This window comes from Petaurus breviceps, unplaced genomic scaffold, assembly GCF_028583685.1.
Source record: "Petaurus breviceps papuanus isolate PSGF00001 unplaced genomic scaffold, PetGlider_PUasm1.0 126, whole genome shotgun sequence".
Classification (NCBI taxonomy): Eukaryota; Metazoa; Chordata; class Mammalia; order Diprotodontia; family Petauridae; genus Petaurus; species Petaurus breviceps.
Window position 1 is genome coordinate 9,950,541 of NW_027185655.1, and position 26,351 is coordinate 9,976,891.

A 26,351-nucleotide genomic window follows, 5' to 3' on the forward strand; every position below is an offset into this window, starting at 1 on the left:
TAACGTTGCCATTTTAACACTAGAAAGACTAGAATTTAAAAATACCTTGAAGCAGTGTTAATTGATGTAGCGCATTATTTTTTGTTAATAGAGTTAGTAGAATAAAAAAAATTTATTTCAAAGTAAAATGATATTTTTACATTGATTGACATGCCGATCCCTTTAAGCATTAATAATAGCTCTGGTTCACTTCTCATGCAAGGATGTTATGATTTATAAAAAGGGAAGTGTTTATTTTTTGATTCTAACCCGAATGTTACTAAAATCCACAAAAAATCTGGATGGTTAAAAAAAACTTAAATGAAAATGGAAACTCCACAAGTGTATGTCCTTGGTTCCTTTTGTCCTAAACTCATGCCCCTGACTTGCTACTGTCCTTATTACAGAATGCAAGCTGTCGACCTGGGGTTCTATTATCCATTTCCTAAGTACCACCATTTTAGAAAGATCTTTTTTCTCATCCTGAATATGGGGTGTTTTGGGGTATCTCTGAATGATGGCTTTCCTCCTTCAGATTGTGACAGCAGCACCCCAGCGGTTTAAAGTGGACATCCTTCCAGTGGATGATGGTACCCCAAGAATTGTCACCAACTTGGGCTTGCAGTGGTTGGAGTATATGGATGGACAGGTAAGCTTTCCCTAGCTCTGTATGCTAACTTAAATTTCTGGAGTCTCTTTTTCTTCCCTTTAGTAGCTATTCTGCCATGCAGAGAATGATTTCTGGGTGTATTGGGTGTGAAGTCTACCCAACTCATCAAAAATGTATGTCCTCTTCAAAATGAACATCTGGTGAACAATTTAAATTCTTGTTGCCCTATTTTAGGAGAAGCCAAAAGGATTTGAAAAATTGCTTCTCTCTTCCCTGATTTATTAAGGACAATAAAGTGCTCCTAGATAGAATAGGAAACCATCGAAGAATGAGACCAAGAAATGAAATACTGAAAAGACAGAGAAGAATCAAAGCTAGGGTCAAATATTGGAGAGCAGAAGACCATGACGCAAGAAGTGAGGAAATGCTGAAGCCCTTGAACTTTCTGAGAGGGATGTGACTTTTCCTGTGGGGCATGGAATTGCAATTTCATAGAAAAAAGCATCCTCCTATGCCCTATGGGACAATAAGGGTGACAGATACCACTGTTGTGAAGAGAATTCTTAATGGTTAGAGGCAGGGTCTATAATGGTTAGGGAAATGTGACCACCCGGGAGATGTGGAATCCTTTAAAATTATTTGCTTAGAGATTTTTCAGGCCTACTGACCATGCCCCATTTCTGGTATTTCACATGAGGCTGTATGATAAAATAATATATTCTTTTTTGCATTAGCTAGAGGGGAAACAAAGTCTTTAGAAGAAAAAGGAAGATGTGTTGTTGAGTTGTTTTATTTGCGTCTGACTCTCTTTGACCCCATTTGGGGTTTTCTTGGCAAAGATTTTGCAATGGTTTGCCATTTCAAACAGGTTTGAGTGACTTATCCAGGGTCACACAGCTTAGGAAATATCTGAGGTCATATTTGAACTCAGATTCTCTTGATTCCAGGGCTGGCTCTTTATCCATTGTGCTATCTAGCTGCCCCTAAAGGAGGATATAACAAGTGAATGACTATGTAGATGGTGTTGAAAGATAGAAATTTGTTTTATGGACTAATTTTTTAAAATGCAAATGAAAGAATTTTTGAATGAAAATACATTTATTTAGTACTTCCTATGTGCCTAGTTTAAGAAAAATATTTCTAAGCTGGAGAGTGTCCAGAACAGGGCAAGCAGGATAGTGAAGGGTCTTTAGTCCATGCCATATGGAAAGAAATGGTGGTGGTTAGCGTAGGGAAAAGAAGACTCAGGGATGGCATGATAATTTTCTTCAAGGATGTGAAACATCATCATGTAAAAGAAAGATTAGACCTGTTCTAATTAGACTTGTTTGCCTCTGAAGGCAAATCAAGGAACAATGGGTAGAAACTGAAAAAGGCTTGGATGTCAGGAAATACCTTCTGACAATTCAAGTCTTCCCAAAGATAGGTTGGCTTGAGAGGTGGTGGCTTCTGCCATCTTTGGAAGTCTTCAGACACACTGGATATACTAATAACTTGTCCTTGACACCATAGCTGAGCAATCCTATATGTCATGTAATTGTGTGTGGGTTTGACCCTTCCAACTCTCAGCTTCTCTGCGTTCTCTTTTCTCTGAGGATGATCAGATCTTGACTTTCAGTCAAGTTTTGCTCTCAGGAGACAAAGGAAGTCAATTAGTGAACTTGGTTATTGGCTTAGTAGGGAGGGAACCTGCTTGATGAAGGGAAATCAGGGAATTCTTTTTTTTTTTTTAAGCAATCGGGGTTAAGTAACTTACTCAAGGTTACACAGCCAGTTATTTCTGGGTGTGGTGGGCTGGGTGTGGTGCTGAGTATCTGAGCCTGGGATTCGATCTCCAGGTCATCCTGACACTGGAGCTGGTGCTCTTACTCGCTGAGCCACCTGGCTGCCCCTAAGCAATTGGGGTTAAAGTAACTTGCTCAAGGTTACACGGCCAGGTGTTTCTGGGTGTGGTGCTGAGTATCTGAGCTCAGGATTCGATCTCCATGTCATCCTGACACTGGAGCCAGTGCTCTTACTCGCTGTGCTACCTGGCCACCCCGAAATCAGGGAATTCTTGAAAGTTCATTTCAGTGAAGAAAGAGAATGCTGAGTTTTCATTCATCAAATGTGTGCCATAGACTTTGGAAAAGCAGGTAACATGAAAGGAAGTTGGAAAAGGATGGGGGAGGTATGTATATAAAAGCAAGGTTTGGAACTGGTGACTGGGAAGGTGAGGTAGATGCTTGGTTCGGGTCAATGGTTATTACAGATCTAACTCAATAACAACCCCAAGCAAATACTCAAAGGAAGTAAAAGGAATTTTTTACAAGGACTTCATGAATATTTAGAAGATGTTAATCAAGAGATTAATGGCAGAGTTCAGATTCAAACCCAGGTCTTTTGACTCTAAACCCAGGGCTCTTTCCCAATATGCCACACTGTTCAGTTGACTGAAAAGCATATTGGATGGTCCAAGAAAATGGGAGCCAATACTCAAGCCCCAGTGTTGTTCACTCTCCCATTGACCATCACCAGTGCTGAATATGAACACAGACTTTGTTCCTTTGGCACACACTACCCCACAGAATTATTTCTTATCTAAGCTTAAGTTTTTGCCTACAGTGAATGGCCCTAGGTGAGCTCATGCCTTTTTGATTTGGCTAAAGCCAAATTCTGACTCCTGTTGTGATCAAGAAAGACCTGAATGATGGCCAGCTTGCAAAGAAGCATGAAGAAGGGATTGTCTTCAGTAAGGACATCTGCCCAGTGTCAGTTTACTATAGACACTCTTAAAATCATCATCTTTTTTTTTTTTAAAGCAATTGGGGTTAAGTAACTTGCTCAAGGTTACACGGCCAGTTATTTCTGAGTGTGGTGCTGAGTATCTGAGCCTGGGTTTGATCCAGGTCATCCCGACACTGGAGCCAGTGCTCTTACTCGCTGAGCCACCTGGCCGCCCCTAAGCAATTGGGGTTAAGTAACTTGCTCAAGGTTAGACGGCCAGGTGTTTCTGGGTGGGTGCTAAGTGTCTGAGCCCAGGATTCAATCTCCAGGTCTTCTCAACACTGGAGCCAGTGCTCTTACTGGCTGTGCTACCTGGCTGCCCCTAAAATCATCATTCTTGCTGGTCATTGGTGATACCATTTTAGTAAGTGCTTTGAGTTCTTATTGTAACTGTACTAGATATATCTTTATATTGGGAGCTCCATGACCATTATAGGGGTCATGTCACTTGTGACTCATAAATTTCTTTACCACAGATAATTTAAGCTCTGAAGACCATGATTTTTTTAAAAGCCTGGGAATTATATTTTGAGAAGTAATAGTTTATATGATCTGGGGGCCTGCACACAAAAGCCCCTCTTATCTTGATTGGATAAAAAAATGTAATTGAATTAACATCAAAGGAGAGGGTGGTTGCTGAATGATGGCTAAAGGGAGGGTTTTGTTTCTTTGGACCAGTATGTCATGGGGTGTGAGCTTGTCCAGGGTTAGTGAGGATGGCCAGGAATGGTTTGTGAGTGAGAAATCTGGTCTCAGTGAAAACTAGTAGATGAGAGAAAGATTCAAAATGAAGGGAAGTTTGTTCTCTATAATATGGTGATCCCAAAGACAATTTTGGGAAGAATGGGCAGCATTGGAATGGTTCATGAGGTGGGAGGGCTAAGAAGGATGTAGATAAAAGAGTGAGAAGTGGAGGTTTTGTTTTATTTGGTCAATGCAGAGAAAAAAAGTATTGGCAGATAGACATAGTAGAGGAATAATAATAATAATAATAATAATGTCTTGAAGGGTGTTTTTTTCTGGGCAAGAGCTGGAGGTTATAAGGCTTGAGTCACTGTACTCTGTTCTTCCTAGCGTATGTCTGAGATGAGGGTGATGCAGTGAGATCTGTCAGAGGACATTGTTCAGGGACTAAATCAAGATCATTCTTGGCATCCATTTCCTTCAGTGTGGCTGAAGGAAAGAGAGCCCTGGCCAAGACCTATGGTTGATCATAGTTTTATGTAAAGGGTGAGATGCTTTCAAAGACGTGAACTAAATTAAAAATCATAAACAGACTGAAAGAATTGCAAGAGTTTGGAGTAAATAACTACATGATAGAAGCAAAAGGGGGAAGAAAAGGGAGTTTTAAAATTTCACTGGTTTCCTCAGTGTCTTTGGGAAAAAGTTCACCCTTACCTGTCAGCAGAGAATACCTTCTTCTTGCTTCCCATTCACAGTGCTTTCTGTCCATACTTCTTCAAAGTTAAAAGCAAAAGTTTCAGTTCAGCTAAAAAATCCCAGTAATGTAAGACTCAGAGCTCCTCATAGTGTCTCTGTCTCTGATTGTCTCTCTCTCGGGATGGGGAGAAGATAAAGCTATCTCTCCAGGCTTAAAATTCCCAGGATTCCTACTTATATTCTAGAGATCTCCCTCTGGACCCAAAGAAGGCTTGTTCTTCCTCAAAGGCCAAAATTATAATGGAGGGTTTTCTTTGAGGGTCAGAGGAGAGTTTGGGGGTGGTAACAGTAATGCAAAAAAAAAAAGAGAGAGTATCATTGAAACATTTAAAAGTACGCAGAAGGAAGTTCGGAAGGGAGTATGCACAGATAACAAGCAGGCCATTGTTGGTACTACCGTGTTAAATTTAATGTTGTATATGTAGACATATGCATATGTGTGTATTTTAACAAGCTTATATGTAATAGATTCATGGTTTCTTATACAATTTTTTTCTGGCCTTCTTTCTACATGGAAATGTTTGTGTTTGATGATTTTCTATTTCATAATAAAACACTTTTAAACTATGTTTGAAATAGGTGGAAAAACGAATGAATCACTAGCTTGGGGCAGGAGTGTAATATTAACGGATGAGAAAGAAAACAAAACCTCTCAATGCTCATTTTTATTTTGTCTTTTCTGTCAGAGAGAATGATATTTAGACTGGAAAGGGCAGAGCAAAAATGGTGAAGGGGAAATTGAAGCTTAATCTAGATTAAGAGTTGGAAGAGAGGGGCAGGCAGGTGGCCCAATGAGTAAGAGCACCAGCCCCGGAGTCAGGAGACCCGGGATCGGTTCTGGCCTCAGATACTTAGCACCCACACAAAAAAAACTGGCTGTGTAACCTTGAACAAGTTACTTAACACCAATTGCTTTAAAAAAAAAGAGTTGGAAGAGAGCCCCCCAGTCCTGGAAATAAGTTCAAGTCTTCTAGCCCAGATAGATACTTCCCAGGATAGTAAAAGAACTTGGAGATGTGATCACTGAACTACTTTCAGTAATCTTTGAGGAATTGTGGGGAATGGAAGAGTCTTTGGAAGACTGAAGACACAGTGAGCAGGTGTCCTAATTAACATTTAAGAAGTTAAATTCTGGAAACTCTAGACTACAGTTTTAACACTGCTCAAATTCTAGGACAAAATATTAAAGATTTGTTTTGGTGAGCACTTTAAGGGAGAAACTATGCTCACACTGACCCAGTACACTTGACTGACTTTCCAAGAACAAGTAATGGTGGACAAATGTGGTTTCCTCTTTTCGACAAGATTACTAGACTCCTCTATCAGAAGATTGTAGCAGGTACCATGTTTTAGATGGATTTCAGGAAGGTGCTTAGCTAAGGCTTTCAGAGTGTATTTGTGGAAAGGGTAAAGGAGAGTAGCATGAATAATGTATGTTACAATTATGTGGGTTTCTAAAGACAAACTGTGGTCTTTGAATTTTCAGGTGACAGAGCCGCAAGAGATTGACATTACTTTGAAGGACAAAATCAGGATCAATAAAGATCCTTATGGACTAAGAGAATGGGTTAAGTCTAAGAACATGAAATTCAGTGGATCTCTCTATCTATCTGTCTATCTGTATCCATATATCTAAGGTCCTTTACAAGTTCAAAAGATCAACTGCACAGATCCAAGATGGAAGATACGTGGCTAGATGGCATGCTGTTCATGTGATAAAGAACCTTGGACACATTACTCGATTTCTCTTAGCCTCAGTTTTCTTTACCTATAAAATGGGAATAATAGCACTTTCACTCCTCAGCCCTCATGGTTGCTGTTCAGAAAGCAGACTTTAAGGTGCTCTCTGAGAATGATCATTCCCATCCTCCTTGCTGATATGTGGGAAGCGCTGTGCAATTGCAAATATTATCGCATTTATTCTTTAAACTCATGTTATATGAAGAAGAATTGAAGGAAATATATATGTGTATGTAATATATACACATATCTACACATGTATATTTTATTTATTACTTATGTATGGGTGTATATAGCATGGAGGAGAAAAGATGCTGTTATCTTAGACTGTTATATGATTTTGCTTTAGTTTTTCCTACTTAAAATTTTCAAAAAGATAGAAGAGGGATCAGACTTACTGTCCATGCCTACCCTACTGGAATGGTTGGCCATTTCCTTCTCCAGCCCATTTTACAGATAAGGAAACTGAGGGAATCAGGGTTAAGTGACTTGCTCAGGGTCACACAGCTAGAAAGTGTCTGAAATTCGATTTTTAACTCAAGTCTTGCTGATTCCAGGCCTGTCACTCTATCCATTGCACCACCTAGCTGCTCATTACCTAAAAATTAGAAGTACCTGAAAATGAAATGGGTTACCTCATAAGGTAGAGAATTTCCATGTAGAAGCAAGGCCTTCATCGCTACTTATCACAGCGATTGTAAGAGAGATTCACAAATGAGTTGTCACTAAATTCTGTGATTTCTGAGATCCCTTCCAACCCCGAGATTCTACCTTTAATGGAGCTAGGTATTTGAATGAATATAATGATCCCTCCATAGAGTATATGGGAGAAGTAAGGGAGGATTTATTAAGTGCCTACTGTATGCCCGGTGCTTTATATGTATGATACTCAACCATCACAACAATTTTGGAATGTGGGTGGCTATCATTATCACCATTTTACAGCTGGGGAAACTGAGTCAGTAGTCAAAACTAGTCAGTTTCTGAGCCTGGATTTCAACTCAAGTACTCTTTCTTTCAGGTCTAGTACTCTATCCCCGTGCCACCTAGATGCCTTCAAGAAGCGGGGAGGAATTTTTAATCTTTTGTTTAATTTGTATGAATCTATTTAAATGCAAGAATTGAATTATTTGGGGTTTATATTCTAGGCGACCAACTTGATCACCAAGAAAGAACTACTGACCATGGACCCAGATACAGAAGATAAGCGTCTTGTGTATGAGATAACAGCTGGACCCAGACACGGCTCCGTGGAGAACAAGCTTCACCCTGGCCAAGCTGCCACAACTTTTACCCAGGGTAGGCACCCGGAGGGCAGGAGTCTCCATGTCCCCCTGCCCCCTTAGGACCTCCCCTGATGCTAGCTAAAGAAAGGAAGGACTTTTCCATCTGTCAGCCTATTGACCACATTGTTTATTTCTGAGCCTTTGTTCTTCTTATTTCCACTTTTCCTGTGACCTCTGTGACCTTTACCCCTCTCCCCCCTCCTCTCTCTACTCTTCCGTTCTGTTTCTCTGTTTCTCTCTCTGTCTCTCTCTCTCTCTCTGTCTCTCTGTCTCTCTCTCTCTCTCTGTCTCTCTCTGTCTCTCTGTCTCTCTGTCTCTCTCTCTCTCTCTCTCTCTCTCTCTCTCTCTCTCTCTCTCTCTCTCTCTCTCTCTCTCTCTCTCTCTCTCTCTCTCTCTCTCTCTCTCTCTCTCTCTCTCTCTCTCTGTCTCTCTCTCTCTCTCTCTCTCTCTCTCTGTCTCTTTCTCTCTCTGTCTCTCTGCCTCTCTGTCTCTCTGTCTCTCCCTCTCTGTCTCTGTCTCTCTCTCTCTCTGTCTCTCTCTCTTTCTGTCTCTCTGTTTCTGTCTCTCTTTCTCTCCCCTTCCCTCCCTCCCTCTCTTGCTTTGCATCATGGCCATGCTTTAGAGCAATGTTCTTACCCTGGGCTTCATGAACTAAAAAAAAATGAATAACTGTATTTTAATAGAAACAATTTCCTTTGCTGTTCTCTATATTTTATTTCATGCATTTAAAAGCATTCTACTGAGAAGGGGCCCATGGGCTTCCCCAGACTGTAGCCAAAGGAGTCCAGGATACACAGAAGATAAAGAAGTCCTAATGTATGCAGCAAGGGCCTCATGCCAGGGCTTTGGGAATTTATTTCTTCCATGTTCATCTTTTACATCTTTTCTTTTGTTTACCATGGCCTGATTTAAAGATATTTTTGTTCTCCCATGAGGTTTACTTTTCTGCCTAACAAAAACATCAGTGATGTGGGGTTTTTCCATTCTTAAGAATAGCATTTTTATAAAACCACACTAATAAAAAAACCACCTTCTAAAAACACAAATGATTTGGGGGTCTGAAAATCTTTAAAATCTTAAGGCATTTTTAGAATCTCTTTTAGAAACAATATTTTTTTAAAGTTATTTGTAATGTTTTTTTAAATTTTCAGTTCCAAATCCTCGTCCTCCCTTCCCCCCACCCACTGAGAAGTCACGCAACATATTATACATGTGAAATCATGTAAAACCCACATCCATATTAGCCATATTGTAAAAAAAATAAAGGGAAAAATTATACTTCAACTGGTAATTAGACTTTATCAGTTCTCTCTTTGGAAGTAGACACCATTTTTGAGTCCTTTGGAATTAAAGGCAGGACTTTTAAAGAACACTATAAAACTTCCATTCAACAAATATTAAGTGCCTGCCTGCTATGTGCCAGGTACAGGAATATGTAGAGCTTTTAAAAAGCATATTATAATAATACTTTTAAAAAACGAGTGATGTAGATTTATTTTTAAGAAAAGTGTTTTTATAATTTAATAATACTTTTTCAAGAACCCTTTAAAAAACATTAATTTTTAACTTTTAAGAATAACATGTTAATGGAATGGGGGGACCTGGACCCCAAAAGCCCTGTGTTGCTTCCATCTGAGACATGGTCTTAGGGCTTTTGGGGTATGGGCAGGTCCCGCAATCCCATCAATGGCACAATAACTTTTTATTATTCATTCAACAAAAATGTTTTTAGGTTCTTTCCAATGGATTCATTCAATTAAACAACCATTTATTATTCATAAAATGCTATATGTTAAGTGCTGAGAGTATGAGGCTGAAAAAATAATATGGGCCATGCTCTCAAGGAATTTCCATTTGAGGTGGGAGGGGGTGCAGTATGGCACGTACAAAGTGGAAATACAAAGTACACCATGAAAATCTGAGAAATCAGAGAATCCCTCCAGTTTGGAGAGGTCAAGTGGGAATGTGGAGGGGGGAGTGTTGTAATTAAGGGAAGACCTGGAAGACGTGGCAGCTGAGCTGAGATTTGGAGGAAGATGATGCCACAGGACAATATAACAAGGGATTGGATCTCATGGATAATTACACAGAGACTTTCTGGTTTTTGTTATTGTTGTTGGATTTTTGTTTTGTTTTATTTTGTTTTGTTTTTTACAGGGTGCAGGGGAGTGTGGGTGAAATTGAAGCTGCTTTTGCAGAACTAATAACTCCTTTTGTATGCTGCTTTTTTCTTCTGTCTTGGTTCTGTGATCTCCATCACTATTTGCTGAGCCCCCTCTCCCCCAAGCTACTGATATATTGATTTTAAAATTCTATAGAATACTTTCTTTTTAAGAACCTCTGACCCTTTGTACCACAATACTCTCTGTAAGTCACTCAAGGAAATAGACTTGAACGTTTAATTTAACTTGAGCGTTACTCTCTATAAGTCACTCAAGGAAATAGACTTGAGCGTTTAATTTGGGAGGTGTTGCTATTCTATGTTTGAACTGATTCATGGACTGCCTTTTCCCCACAGAGGATGTGAACTTGGGTCTGATACGTTATGTATTAGATGAAGAGAAAATCCATGAGACAATGGACAGCTTTCAGTTCCTAGTGAAAGACAGCAAACCCAATGTGGTCAGTGACAATGTCTTCCATGTGCAGTGGTCCCTGATCAGCTTTAAACATACCAGGTACAAATAGTGTTTTGTTTCCCAAAATGAAGGAGTGCCTCAGGTAGCCTTGGGAATCAACCTTAAGTCAATCAATCCATCAACATTTATTAAGAGCCTACTCTGCGCCAGATACTATACTAAGTATTCTGAGGGGCATCCCATCCATGAGACATTCATGGGATTTTTGGTCCCATGCATATAGGGTTTTGTGGCTCATGGATAGAATGCCATGCCTGAAGTCAGGAGACTCAACTTCTTGAGTTAAAATCTGGCTGTGTGACCCTGGACAAGTCACTTAACCCTGTTTGCCTTAGTTCCTAATCTGTAAAATTAGCTGGAGAAAGAAATGGCAAGCTACTCCAGTTTCTCAGCCCAGAAAATCCTAGATGGGGTCACAACATATAGGTTTTGGTTTTAATTAATCTTCTAACTCTGGTTTAAATTAATTAATTAATCTTCTAACTTTGGTTTAAAAAAAAAATCTCATGACCTAAAAATAAGTATTAGTCTATGTGGTTAAGACTTGAGAGAAAACAGAAAAGCCTAACATATTTAAATAGATTGTCCTTCACATTCCTCTGTCCTTGGTGCTGAGTTTTCAAAAGGATTTGTGGTCCTGGGGTAAATTCTGAGGCTGCGGGGACTTCTTTTCCTCTGTTATGGCAATAGGAGAAAGTGGAAGTCTGCGGATTACTATATAACAGGTACAATCCAAGCCCTCCAGAGTGAATAAGAGATTGGGATGTTTTGAGTTATTTTGCAAGAATAATGTTGAAAATGTATACTTGCAAGCACTAATTGTGAAATCAGAATATAAGGAAATGACACTGGCAGAATAATTAATGCCACAGCCTCCTTCTATGGCCTATATCCTTCATCCACGTGCTGCCCTTATGGAAGGGCAGCTCACAATAGCATCCGTAATTGAAACTCTGCAAAATTGTGCTGTTGATTGGACCCTTTGTTGTGTTTCCCCAAAATAATGTTTGCTCTCCTGAATTAAATAAAACTGGTCATTTGGAGGAGTGACGAGAGTTGGAGCATTTTGCTTGGTTCAGAAGCAATAGAGGGGGTAAGAATCGTTGTAAGGAGGAGGATGAGTCTCCCCAGCGTCTGACCTCTGTGACTGCCCGGCCAGTGAATCCTGTAGACATGTTCACAATCGCCCAGGGCCATTTGTCAGGTCCCTCAGAGGAGGATAGGAAAGGAGCGAGTAGGGAGCACGTGATCTTTGGCTTTGCTACAGAAATATAATGTAAAAATGAAGATGCGGCACCATTTCATTTTAACTTTTATCTTCTAGTAATATAATGCCCCGTTACAAAAAGGGTTAAAAAAAAGTCACTTCTTAAAACTGCTGTAAAACAGGACTGTTAAACAGGTCCACTTATCTCTCCCTCATGTCTGGAGATGCCCAAGACCTTTCCAAAGCCTCTCCCTGTTCTGCTCCCTGCTGTTCCCTATGTGTATCAGAGGAAGCAGGTTTTATTTGTCTTCGTGCCTCCCTACTGTTCTCTGGGCTCTACCTGTGGTATGTTTTTGTTACACTGAGAGAATCCTCAGTCTCTGGCACCTGGGTCAAGCCCACACACGCTAACTGTCTGCCAATCTCCTCTTAGCACAGTGGTTTATAATATCTCTGCTGGCGTTCGGTCATTTCACTGGTATCTGATTCTCAGTGATGCCATTTGGCATTTTTGGGCAAAGATACTGGAGTGGTTTGCCATTTCCTTCTCTAGCTCATTTTACAGATGAGGAAACTGAGGCAAACAGGGTGAAGTGATTTGCCCAGGGTCACACAACTACTAAGTGTCTGAGGTCAGATTTGAACTCTGGAAGATTTCTTCCTGACTCCAGCACCAGCACTGTACCCACTGTACCACCTAACCGCCCTACAATATCTCTGGACCTATCTCATTCACTTGGTAACCTCACCTTCCAGAGGACTAGTTCTTTCATTTAAAAACAATGCTTCTTAAAGGGACTAAATTATTTTTTTTTCTGAAAACTACTAATCCGTGGAATTATATATGAAGGATGTAGTGGTGTCATGGAAAGAGAAGGTCTTTTAGTCAAGAATTAATCAGCAAGGGGGGCGGCTAGGTGGTGTAATGAATAGAGCCTACCAGCCCTGGAGTCAGAAGGACCTGAATTCAAATCTGACCTCAGACCCTTGACACAAAACTAGCCGTGTGACCTTGGGCAAGTCACTTAACCCAAATCGCCCTACCTTTCCCCCTCCAAAAAGCAAAAAAAAATTTAATAAGCATATGCCAGGCACTCAGGGTACAAATACAAAGGACAAACAAGGCTCTTTATAAGAAGCTTGCATTGGAATGGAGACGATAAATAAATACCTATGAAGTATAACATATAAAGCAAACAAATGCAAACATATACAAATTTCCTAAGGTAAAGGGGAGTTTGGGGAGGGAGGGCAATAGTTGGGTGGTTGCCGTCCTTCGTTGTGGAAGAGCACCAAAATGGCCTCGCTATGTTGGGGTCAAGGTACAGTGTGTCTGACTGGCTGATCAGACGCTCTGCCACGGGCTGGGCACAAATAGTCTGTGTGAACATTTGGAGTAGAGGTGGCTCCACATCTATGCATCCCCTGTTTCTTCTGAGCCACAGCTCATAGAGCACGGCACCTTTTCTGATGGGGCACGCTGTGCCGGCTGGTCCCGTGCCGACGTCTGCCATGTCTCACGATCAGTTCCAAAGAGAGACCTTGTGTCTCTTCTGACCTCCATGTGAGCCCCTTCCTTGTGTGCGTTCTCCATAGAATAACCTGTTAGGCAGAGATACATTTGGCATTCAGACAACGTGGCCAGCCCATTGGGATTGCACTCTCTGTGTCAGAGTTCTTGCCTAGAGAACTTGAGAAGGGACCTCAGTGTCTGGGCTCTTTTCTTCCCAGGTGACCTGCAGTTGTTGGGGGAGAGGAGGAAGGAAATGAGGAAGGGCTTCATGCAGGAGGCAAAGATGGTGCTTGAGCTGGTCTCCAAGGAGGGGACTCTGTGAGGCTGGCCTGAGTTTGGGTTCTATTTCTGACCTATACTGGCTCTCATTTAGTAAACATTTATTAGCCACCCACTGTGTGCTAAGTACTGGGGAAACAAAGAAAAGAAAAGCAGTCTTTGCCCTTGAGGGACTCTTAATCTAATGAGCTGTGTAACCATAAACCTCCCAGGGAGTTTCCCCTAAGGGACGACAACAAGAACTAGCATTTATGTGGTGCTGACTGTGTCCCAGGCAATGTGCTAAGTGCTCTACAATGATTATTTCATTCGATCCTCACAATAGCTCTGAGAGGTAGGCAATACCATCATCCCAATTTTACAGAGGAGGAAACTAAGACAAACAGAAGTGACTTGCCCAAGGTCGCACAGCTAGTAAGTGTCTGAAGCTGGATTTGAACTCAGGTCTTCCCGACTCCAGGCCCAACATTCTATTCACTGTGCCACCTAGCTGCCGGTACCAAAAGAACCACAGGTCCAATTTTTTAAAAATTCTTATGATTAAAAAATTCTTCTTATAACGACAGGTAAATTTATTGCCACTTGCTCTTGTGTTTCAAGTTACAACGTCAGTGAGAAGGCCGGCTCTGTCAGCGTCACCGTGAAGAGAACTGGGAACCTCAATCAGTATGCCATCGTCCTGTGTCGCACCGAGCAGGGGACAGCCATCTCCAGTTCCAACCATGGGCACCAAGACTATGTGGAGTATGCTGGCCAGGTGAGTGAATGAGGACGGCAAGAACCTTGTTCTTGATCCAGAGTTACCGCCTAAAGCAGCTACACGTAAGTCTCACCCTCTGCTCAAGCCTCTATGAAGGGAGTTCCTCTCTCAGTAGAGTATAGTGAATTATTCTAATCAATACACATCCTTCTAAAAAGGGTCTGGGCTCATGTTTCATTGAAGAGTTTTTGTGATGCCATTGACTTTCCTTTATGCATGAGACTTAAGAGAAGAAGAGCTAAGCCAAATATACGGTCCCCCAAAAGATTAATGGGTCAGAGGCCATCTTTTAAAGAGAAAGGCCAAAGACCAACTAGATAGAGGCCTCGCATTTAGACAGGCAGATTTTTCTTTTCTTTGAAAGAGGAAATGCTTTCAAATAAAAACATAATTGAATGTGAATTATTACAACTTTGAGTTTTTATTAAAATAATTTGTTTTATAGATTTTAAGTGACTCTAAAGGTCTGTGACTACGACCATATAAACCACAGGTATTTCAGTTTATGCCAAGGTCAAACAAAACCATTTCCCTCCATTTTTTATTCATAAAAATCCACATCCTCATATGTAGATTTTAGTTTTCTACTCAGAGTAAAACTGGAATAAAGCCATCAAATTTTTATAATTTATTTATTTTTAAATATAGTACTATTTTAAATACTAATGTATGATAATATAAATAATAAATTATTTAAATAATAATGTATAATAATATAAATGATAATCTAGCATCATATAAATAAATAATTTCTTTAAATAAATTATTTAAATAATAATTATTTTAAAATATTTTTAGCTATTTTAAAAATAAAAGCATATTTTGTTTTTCCTTTATGTATGATCCACTGTATCCCTCTTCCCCCTCCACCCACAGAGCCATTCCTCATAATCAAAAATTTATTTTTAAGAAAGGAGACTAAAATGTCCCCGCAAACTAAGCACTGTATTGTAGAAGTCTAAAGTTCTATGGAATGTGTCTCATTCCTAGCCATCCTCCTCCTCTACAGAGGAGCAGAGGAAGGGATCTTCTTATATCCCTTGCTCCCTATAAGTGCGAAGGAGACACTGTCGGCTGTTCTGCTGTCTCCATTTACATTGTCACCATTGTATTTATTGTTTCCTTGCTTCTGCTTACTCCGCTTACCTCTGCTTATTTACATCAGCGCATAAAAGTCTTTCCATGTTCTTTCCATCCCATTCATCATTTCTTACAGCACAGTAATATTCTGTTCTATCCATATGCCACAATTTGTTTAGCTGTTCCCCAGTTATTGGGCGTGAATTCTTTGCTACCATAAAACAGCTGCTATGAATGCTTTGCTGTAGAAAGCCTCTGACCATTGACTCCCTTGGAGTATGTTGTCGTTTAGTCATTTTTCAGTAGTGTTCCACACCCTTTGTGACCCTATTTGGGGTTTTCTTGGCAAGGATACTGGAGTGGTTTGCCATTTCCTTCTCTAGCTCATTTTACAGATGAGGAAACTGAGGCAAGCAGGGTTAAGTGACTTGGCCACAGTCACACAGTTAGTAAATATCTGAGACCAGATTTGAACTCATGAAGATGAGTCTTTCTGACTCCCAACTATGTCACCTAGGTGCCCCTACTGGGGTATATTACCTAGCATTGGAACCACTGGGGCAAGGAGCTTGAGCATTTTAAAAATCACTTTCTTTGTGTAATTCCAAATTGTTTTCCAGAGCATTTCAGCCAATTCAGAACTCCACAACAATGCTTTATTAGAGCGCCATACATATTAACATGTCTAGCGAAGGAATTCATTTTGCTTGCCTATGCATGTTTGTCATAAGAAATGTTATAAAAATTTTTTTCCCAATGGGGTACATGGTGGGAGGAAGAGAAAAAGAGATTTCTCTTTAATATTTGCAGTTTTTCTTTTGATAACTATTTGTTCATCTCCTTTAAGCACTTACTGGGGAATGGATTATGGTCTTATATATTTCTATTAATTGACTACATATCTTAACTATCAAACTGTTTTCAAAAATATTTATGCAAAGATTTTTCCCAGTTGATCATTTCCATTCTTATCACAAGTGCATTATTTTTTAAAAATTAATTTTTTAAAATTTTGAGTTCCAAATTTTGTTTTTCCCTGGACCCCCTCCCAGAGAAATATGAAACCCATTATACATAAGTTACATAAAACATATTTCTACATAAGCTATGTTGCAAAAAATAGAAAGTTATAAAAACATTAATTATATTTGTTCAAAGGCTTTTCACCTTTATTCAATCAAAATTATCTCTTTCATTTTTTTTTGCCTTTTTTTTGGAGGGGGGAAGGCGGGGCAATTGGGGTTAAGTGACTTGCCCAAGGTTACATGGCTAATAAGTGTTAAGTGTCTGAGGCCGCATTTGAACTCAGGTCCTCCTGACTCCAGGGCCAACGGCGCCACCTAGACGCCCATCTATTTCACATTCTTGAATGGCCTCTGTGCCTTATTAAATATTCGCCCCCTACCAATATATGTGCACAGTATATGACTTGTTACTTTCCTCCTAGTTTTGTTAACTGTATGGTCTTTAATTTTCAGTTCATTTGTCCATTTTGAACTTATTATGGAATATGATAGAAAATATCTAAACCTAATTTCATCCAAATTCCTTTCCAGTTTTCTTAGCAGTTTTGGTCAAACAGGGAGTTCTTTCATGGGTAATTTATGCTTTTAGTTGTATCAAACACTGTCACTGAGTTCTATTATCTATGATTCTTCCTGGTCTAGTCTGTTCCACTGACCCATTTTTCTATTTTTTTTTAACAACTGCCAACAGTTTTGATACTCACTTTGATGATGCAGTTTTAGGTCTAGAAGTTTTATTCCTTCTTCATTCCTACCTTTTTCATCATTTTCCTGATATCCTTTTTTATCCAAATGAATATTGTTACTATTTTGTCTAGCTTTGTAAAATATCCCTTTGGTAGTTTGATATCATTAATTTTGTCATTTTTATTATATGGCTGTGGTAAGTCCATGAACACTGAATATTCCTCTGCTTAAATTCTTTAAGAAGCATTTTGCAAATATACCTATACAAGAATTGCTAATGCTTTGGTAGGTTGAATGGCTACCAGATATTTCCTATGTTTTGTATTTATTTTGAATAAGACTTTCCTTTCTATTACTGATACCTGGTTTTTGTCTTTGTTGTATAGAAATGCTCTTTATTTTTGTGGATTATTTTGCAGCCTGCAACATTATTGAAGCTGTTGTCTCATTTAGTTTTTTTTTTTTGCTGATTCCTTAGGATTTTCTAAGTAATACATTACATCATAAGCAAATGGAGATAGTTTTGTCTCCTTTTTGCCCCTCTTCAGTCAATCAGGAAGCATTTATCACACAATTAATAGGTGCCAGATATTATGCAAGACTCAAGAGATTACTAAAAAAGACAAAAATAGACCTTTTTCTCCAGGGGCTACTGAATTAGGGAGATGTTATATGAACAGTTAGGATACAGACAGAGGGGAAGCTGTTAGCAACTTGAAAGGTCTTCTCTGGAAAGTAGCATTTGAGATGTTTTGAAGATGTTCTAGAAGGTGAAGGCAAAGAGGCAGAGTGTTCCAGGTGTAGAATTTTAAGCATGTAAAGGTACTAAGAAGAGATAGGTGATCCTGTGGAAAGTGCATGGATTATATTAAAGGGAGTAAAGTATAAGAAGACTGCAGAGGTAGGAAGAAGCCAGATTGTGAAGAGCTTTACATGCCAATGAAAGGACTTTATATTTGATCTTAGAGGTAATAGGGAGTCATTGATGACATGGGTAGTCCAGAGAGATTTATATAGATCCCTTTGTCATTTGTGTGGAGGAGACATGTCCAACTGGTGACCTGCTTCAAATCAAACACAAAACTCCTAAAGATCCAGATTAAAACATAATTGGGAAATATTTAACAAAATAAAGATGCTATACAACATAGATAATGTTACTTTGTGATTTTCTAAGTCATTATGCAGCCAGCAGGGATCTATTTCTTTTTGAGTTTGACATCAAGGATAGGATTGGAGTGAGGAGCAGGGAAATTAATTATAAGACTATTGAGAAATGAAGAGAACATGAACTAGGGTGATACCTAAGTGAGTGTGTAGAAGGATACCTTTATGAAAGACGCTGTGAAGTTAGAAACACCAAGTTTTGAAAATTGGCATCTTTCTGCTTTTTTCTTATTGCTTTTGTTAGCATTTCTAGAATTGTGTCAAAGACTAGCAGAGTGAGGGAGCATCCTTGCTTTATTTCTATATTATTGGGAAAACTTCCAGTGTTTATATAAATATATATAAAAGTTTTTTTTTTTTAAAGCAATCGGGGTTAAGTAACTTGCTCAAGGTTGCACAGCCAGTTATTTCTGGGTGTGGTGCTAAGTATCTGAGCCTGGATTTGATCCCCAGGTCATCCCAACACTGGAGCCGGTGCTCTCACTCACTGAGCCACCTGGCCCCCCCTAAGCAATTGGGGTTAAGTAATTTGCTCAAGGTTACGCGGCCAGGTGTTTCTGGTGGGTGCTAAGTGTCTGAGCCCGGATTCGATCCCTAGGTCATCCAGACACTGGAGCTGGTGCTCTTACTCGCTGTGCTACCTGGCTGCCCCTCCAGTGTTTCTTTAATGCATATAATGGAAGCTTTTGGTTTTAGCTAGGTACATTAAAACACACACACACATATAAACATAAATGAATTTGGGGTTCTTTGATTTTCCTTCCTTTTATATTTGGAGGTCTTTCTCCTGGCCACTTGACAGAATTTATTGATCATCATTGGAGCTGTTAAATATAATTACTTTATTTCTTGAATGAGGCACAAAAGTTCCTTACCCTTGCCTGGAAGTGATTTGTGGATTATTTCTACTGATATTTTTTCTGTATTCAGAAATTCTAGGTATATATTATGATTTTCAAGCTTTTCAGTTTGCCATGTTCTTTCGGGAGACTTATTCTCCTTAAGATGTCTTGGCACATTCTGTGTTCAAGATTAATGACTGTTGACTTCTATAGAGTATGTGGTATTGTTGGTTTTTTGTGTTTTCTTAAACATTGTTGCCTTCTGTTTCTCTTTTGCAACATTTCTCTCTACTTCATTATTTTTGTATTTCAGATTTGTTAATCTATATAGTACTTCTTTGAAAGATTCAATTTTTCCCTAATCTACTAATTATTTATATTTTGAGAGCAGTCAATTCCAGATTTTACTCCTTCCTAATTTCTCATTTTGTGAATTTCTTTTCTCTTATACCTTGTATACTAATATGTTGGAATATCTTCTTCTTGTCCTATGTTCTCATATGAGTCCACAGAGTTCTGGATTGGCATTGGTTCATTTTTCTTTGTCTTATAATATTTTTAGAGAGAGCCTTGTAATTTCTTTAAGGATTTAGTGCTCATCTTTTCTGTTGATTTATCTCCTTGTTCTCTGGGTTGTTATGTAACTTTCTTCTTCTTTACATCTTTGGATTTCAGTCTTTTTTCTTCACATTCACACATCACTTATTTTTTTACCTTCTCTCTTATGTTGATGGTGGGCACAATTCACCTGCAGTAGTCTAAAAAAATTTCCTTAATTTTCTCTCACCTTGTGGAATTTATAATTCACCAGCCCTATCTAGCCTCTGGGGGTTGGGGCAGGACTGACTTCAGAAGATTTTCAGTCCTCTTTCCTTAACACAGCCACTCACTCTGGCCCCCAGTCTAATTTTTCCCTTGGCTATCATTCTTTCCTTCTCTGTTTGGCCTGAATCAGCATCTGTCACTCTTTGCAGGGTTGGGAAGGGTGTTCTGGAAAAAGTTTATTCTATAGTCTTGGCAGGGCTCTGACTTTGGGGTACCTGATGCAGAAAGCATCATGATGCTTCTCCCCCATCTGACTAGTCAGAATCATTGTTGGTTGCTTGTTGCCAGTTGGGAGGGTTGGCAGAGATTGAGAGGTACAGGAAAAGATCTCAGAGTGAGTCTCAGGCATGAGCCTGTGTTGTTCTCTGTACCCCTGCTAGGACCATAGATGGTGAAGGAGTGACATTGTATGGATTTGCATTCTCTGGTGTTAATTGATAATCACCTCCCTCTCTTATCCTGTGGATTCAACTGTAATTCCTCTTTTTTAGGAGTTTTTGAGAGTTTGGGGGGACTGCCGAAAATGACTCATTCATCATCTTGTTGGTTACATGCTAATTAGTTCCTTCATTGTGTTCACTACAGGAAATAATTCCCCACGTTTGTTCCAATTGTATCCCAGCTATTTTAGACCCAGCTTATTTAAATAGTGAAAAATTAGCTAAAGATTCAATCCATCTTATGCAAATTCATTCTGTAAGTTCCTGCTTCATTCCCCACTTGTTTCAAATGCCAAATCTAGACAAGTCTGATATTAAGTTTGGGGAAGAAAAAAAAACATGCCTTTGAATCTGGTGCTGATGTAGCACGAGTTATTTTGAGCAAGAGGGAAACTTTCTAGACACAGAAATGTCCAAAGTTACTCATCAAAGAGCAAGGTGGTAGAGTTAATTCTATATATTTTCATAACTTGAGAATTGGAAGATACCTTCTTATATTTTTTATAACTTCAGGATTGGAAGGTACCTTCTTAAATTTTTAATAACTTGAAAATGACCAAGTATCTCTTTACGTTTTTCATAATGAAGATTAGTAGGTCTATGTAAAGCAGCTCCTATTTTTCAAATGAAGCAGCTGAGATATAGAAATAGAAACTCTTTTGTGGTGCCAGGTAAGTTGGTATCAGAGTTTGAGTTAGAACCCAGTTCCTTTCTGGGCTTAGTGCCTCATCTCCTAGGATACTTTTTTGGGTGTACATGTACCTGGAAAGGAGAGAGAAGGAAAAAGGGGATGCTTGTTACTAGGGCCAGCTGTCCCATGCTTCTGATGTGGACCCCTCATCACTCCCCTAACAGGTCCAATTCGATGAGAGAGAAGACATAAAATCCTGCACCATTGTAATTAATGATGACGATATTTTCGAGAACATTGAAAGCTTCACTGTGGAGCTCAGCATGCCGGCTTATGCCTTGCTGGGAGAGTTCACCCAGGCCAAGGTTATTATCAATGACACTGAAGACGAGCCTACGTTACAGTTTGATAGGAAGATCTACCGGGTCAATGAGAGTGCTGGATTCCTGTTTGCACCTATTGAAAGAAAAGGTCTGTCCATGAGCATTCTTGCTATCATGTGGGAGCTTAAAGCTTTAGAATGGGGGTCGTGGAGGCCTGGGCTTATCTCAAATTTGGTTATTGGTGCCCCTATGTGTGGTCCTGGGCAAACCCATTTTATTAAGCCAGATTCTCTCCTGTGCCAAAAGGTGTTGCTGGGAAATAAATCTGGCCCTCAGCAAGGCATATTCACTTTAGTGTAGCTGTTCCCAGATAGTCCCTTAGTGGGCTCAAAGAGGGCTCATCCAGGATGAATGAGTCAATGTTTCTTCCCTCACCATGTCTAATAACAAGGACTAATGTCATTATAGAGAGGAGCAGGGCTTTCAATGTCCCAGTTTCTCAATCTTTAAAATAGCATGGAAAATATTTATCACCTGTCTATCTCAACAGTGTAATGATGTTTCATTCTAGGTCTTTTGGAGCCTGAAATAAAAGGGCCTGCATAAGACATAATAGAACATAATAGCATTGTGTTCCCAAAATACCATCGTTCCCTCAATTATTCCTCCTCAACAGAATAAATGGCATGCAGAAAGCTTATATTTTGTGCATGTTCTTACAGGTCCTTGGTTCACTTAATTCAACCTTACAAGCAGGCTATGCCAGATGAGTGCCTATGTGTACAAGTCCCCCCTCCCCCCACCTCTTCCCATCCCCCACGGCAAATAGAAAAATCAATAGAATCTGCTCTCTATCAGCAACCTGACTCATAGATGGTCTTTGCCTTGTTCTGAGAAAGGAAGTGACTATTTCTAATGCTGACCTGACCCTCTAGTGCTCAGAGGTAAAAGAATGCACTCCAAGATAACCCTGTGAGACAGAGCTCAGTGAAGAGAAAATAGAATTGAGAATGGTAGCAGCCCTCTGTCCAGGACTATGATTTCATCAGTTTGGGATCTCCTTCCATCAGCACGGATTACAACTACTCTATAATTTAGTGGGTGTCTCAGAAGGTTCCTATGGTCCCTAGCTTGTCACTGCCTGTTTTTGTATGACCTTCAAGCTAAGGATGACTTTTACACTTTTAAATAAAGTTTTATTGCATTTTAAAATGTTTAAAAAAACTGGTCTTTACTGAGGCTTACAAAAAATAGACTATAGCCAAATTTGGCCCTGGGGCCATAGTTGCTGACCTCTGATGTTGGCCTCACAAGGGTATAGTGACTTACCCAAAATCACAGAGCTAATAAATGTTAAAGGCAGTATTCAAACCCTGGTTGGTCTGACTTGAGGTCCAGCATTTTCTCCATAGCACAATTCTGTCCTTCTATAGTGAACCATTCATAGTAAAAATCCAAACAAAAATTATGGGAATTTACAATTTTATGATGTTATAAAATAAAAACTCTTAGGAATTAAATCCCCTTGAAAGCCATGGGGATGCCAAGAGAATGAGTATTTTTCTTTAAATGGTTGTTAGGTTCATTATTGAATCTCTGATTAGAAATTAATGTAGCAAATATCGTACACTCCATAAAGCCCCAGTGTTGCCATTTGGTGAACAAGGCAAGTTCATTGATTTCTTTGGGCGGCAACCCAGACCTGATCATGGGCTGATAAAGAGAAACAGTAGAGAAGAGAAATAAAGTTGTTTCTACAAACATGCATTTTTTTTGTAAGCTCTTTCCTTTATGGGAGTTTAACTGCAGAAGTAGATTCATAAAACCTGTGAACTGAGAACTACCTCCAGGAGCCAAGTACTTTGCCTCTTTTAAAGCAATGAATATGTCCCTTATCTCTCCAAGCATTGTGCTTGTAGATGGAGGGTAGGGGGGCTGGGTAATGAGTCTTGTGAATTAACAGAGCACTCAATGGGAAATCCGTCTCTGGCAGTTGTGGGTAAAATAGTTAAATCCTCAAGTGGTTCATGGTCTGCAGTCGTTTGACCTTAAAAGAAGCTACAGTTTAGGAAATTTCCCAGCAGACCTTTGAAGGAATTAGCTATGGAAGGAAGACATCCAGAGCATTATAGACTTGTACAAGAGCTATCAAAGATTCCCATGAAGATTTAAGAAATAGTCATCCTCACACTGTGGTTGTCCCAACCTTTCCATTTCAGGAGATTCCAGCAGTATCATATCTGCCATTTGCTACACCATCCCCAAATCAGCCAGGGGAAGCAGTCTCTATGCCCTAGAATCAGGATCTGATTTTAAGTCCAGGGGAATGTCGTCTGAGAATCGGGTGATATTTGGACCTGGCATCACCACATCCACCTGCGATGTCATGCTGATTGACGATAGCGAGTATGAAGAAGAAGAGGAGTTTGAGATTGCATTAGCAGGAGCTTCTGACAATGCCCGAATTGGGAGTGTGGCTTCAGCCAAGGTGTTCATTGGGGGCCCCAATGATGCCTCCACTGTCTCCCTGGGCAGCACGGCTTACACTGTCAGTGAAGATGCAGGTAAATAATGCCAGAGTCCAACTACCTCCTTCTGCCCTCTGTCATTCCATTTTTGTTGAAATTAAAAGTAGCCATGAGAGTACATGGCCTTCTCTAGTATGATTGTTATTTCGGTCATGTCCCAACTCTTCATGACCCTATTTTAGGGTTTTCTTGGCAAAGATACCAGAATGACTTGCCATTTCCTTACTACTTAAGAATAGATTGGCCATTGTATTAGAAAAAAAAACATTGAGTGTCAAGGTCATCACCAAAAATCTGTGTTGCTTTCATCGTAGGCACAGTGGAGATCCCGGTTGTCCGGCATGGTACTGATCTCTCCACTTTCACATCAGTGTGGTGTGCGACCCGCCCTTCTGACCCACCCTCTGCTACTCCAGGGGTTGACTATATTCCAAGCTCTAAAAAGGTGGAATTTCGGCCTGGTGACACTGAACAGGTGAGCAGACGCAGTGATTGCCAGAGAATAAAGTCAGAAGGTTGGAGAACCTTGATGAAGTAGACACTTAATAATACATGCTCGTTAATTGGTTAGTTAATGAAGTTATCATTTATCACTGCACTCTCAATGATGTTCATTTTGTATCCTTCCATTCTTTACTTTCTTCAGAAACAAGGCACAAAGGAAAACTTGAAGGAACTTCCACAATACCTTACTAATAGTTTTTGGTGTCTCAGAACCCCTTTTGGGATAGCCAGTCATGTATTTACATATGCAGTTCTGAGAACAGAACCCTGGGAAGGGTGTAATAAAGAAAACGGCCTTTTCCAAGTTTCAGATAAAAGAGTACCCACAGATAAACTCTGTCACCTAGCCTTTGGTCTGACACACACAAGTGCATTCTAGGTCCTCGGTAAGCTTTGTTTTTATCTTTGTCTAGCATTGCACGTTGGTCATCTTGGATGATGCACAGTATCCTGCGATTGAAGGATTGGAGACGTTTGTAGTTTTCTTGAGCTCAGCACAAGGGGCAGAGATGACTAAACCTTCCCAAGCCATCATTGCCATCAACGACACATTTCAAGACGGTAAGACCTAGGAGGAACTTCCTCCAGCGGTGAATCTGACTGCATTTCCACACTTCCTTCAAAGTTTTCTTCTTTGAGAGAGCGACTGTGATGGGAAAACAGTTTTATTTCATGGCCAAAAAAACCCACATTGTAACTGTGTTTAAAAATCCATGAGCACAGTATTTTTGTGGTGAACAGCTGTAGCCAAAGGCCTTGCTTTCTCAGGACTGAAGATTAGAAGGGGGAGTGAGAGATAAAACTGGATTGGATTTTTGCAGTAAGGGAAAAATTCATCTTCTTCTCATTTTCCTTTTCCTTCCTTTTGTTTTTATCTCTTGGCTCATATTAGTAGATGATCTAATGCTTCCTAGATAGTATCACTTGCTATATAAATCTGCTAATGCTACTATGGTTTCCCTCTCTCCCTCTCCCCTTTCTCTCTCCTTTTCCCCTTTCCATCTCCTCCTTTCCTTGTGTTTAATATACACAGCTGATGCTCTTTTATTGTTAATTAATATCCCATTGAGTATTGACATTGGAGCTCCATAGAATTATAGGTTAGAAGAGCCCAAGTTATAAACCATTCAAGGATAGAGACCATATCTTATTTTCCTGGGATTTCCCCTCCACACCTAGATGCACAGTGCTTTGTACCTAGTACATGCTGCACAGTTATTGACATATTGAACTGCAGTTGGTTTGTATCCTAAGCTCCAGGAAGAATTATACCAATTGCTCAACAAAAAAAATGAATCTCTACGGGTGTTAGGGATCACCAACTTCTTTCAATGAGCCCTTGTATTCTATGACAGTTATCTCTCCTCAGTCTTTCTTTTAGCTAACTAAATCTGAACCTTAAATCTGGACTCTAAACCTAAAATGGTCTCATTTTAGGCCATTTTCTCTCCAGTTATCATGGCATGGATAGCCCCTGGTTGTCTTCCTGGTCCCCAATATCTTCATCGCCATCATCATCACCATCTCATATATGCACATTTATGACGTGTGAAAAATATACATGTACATTAATGTGTGTGCATGTGTACAAACATATTTCCTGCATGGATGCATACAGGCATGCATTTGTGTATACTATGTATATGAACTAAACATGTGTATACAATAGACACACCGGTGCATATACAGCCACATAGATACATGCATACACATGTGTGTGCATGTAATACATGTGTGCATCTGCCTACACACAGAATAGATATGTACACATACTTGTGTATATATGAATGCATACATGACTATGTTCGTATGTATGTTGTGCATGTTTTAGTCTATACCTACAATTTCACTGTATTGTTAACTCCTAGTCAGGAGACTCCCTTCACCAATTCATACTTCTTCTGCAGACCATAATCTGAGAGAGTCTCCAGGGAATTATGAGACTAAGTGACTTAGCCAGACTCACACAGTTGGTATATGCTAGAGTCAGGACTTGAACCCAGGGTCCTCACCCCATGTCTGGCTCTTTCACTACTCTACCACACTACCCATTTGTCCTTTAGACAGAGAGCTCTAATAT

At 39.7% G+C, this 26,351-nt stretch overlaps 1 protein-coding gene across 2 annotated transcripts in view; it reads left to right on the forward strand.

Annotated features, from left to right (window-relative positions):
* FRAS1 (Fraser extracellular matrix complex subunit 1) overlaps positions 1 to 26,351 on the forward strand; it is a 485,111-nt gene that overhangs the window by 412,797 nt on the left and 45,963 nt on the right. For both annotated transcript variants that reach the window (XM_069092754.1, XM_069092760.1), the window contains 8 exons: positions 515 to 628; positions 7,684 to 7,834; positions 10,340 to 10,499; positions 14,060 to 14,216; positions 21,141 to 21,387; positions 23,459 to 23,803; positions 24,082 to 24,242; positions 24,685 to 24,832. In XM_069092754.1, the coding sequence (XP_068948855.1) occupies positions 515 to 628; positions 7,684 to 7,834; positions 10,340 to 10,499; positions 14,060 to 14,216; positions 21,141 to 21,387; positions 23,459 to 23,803; positions 24,082 to 24,242; positions 24,685 to 24,832 (1,483 nt within the window). The remainder of the gene's footprint in view (positions 1 to 514; positions 629 to 7,683; positions 7,835 to 10,339; positions 10,500 to 14,059; positions 14,217 to 21,140; positions 21,388 to 23,458; positions 23,804 to 24,081; positions 24,243 to 24,684; positions 24,833 to 26,351) is intronic.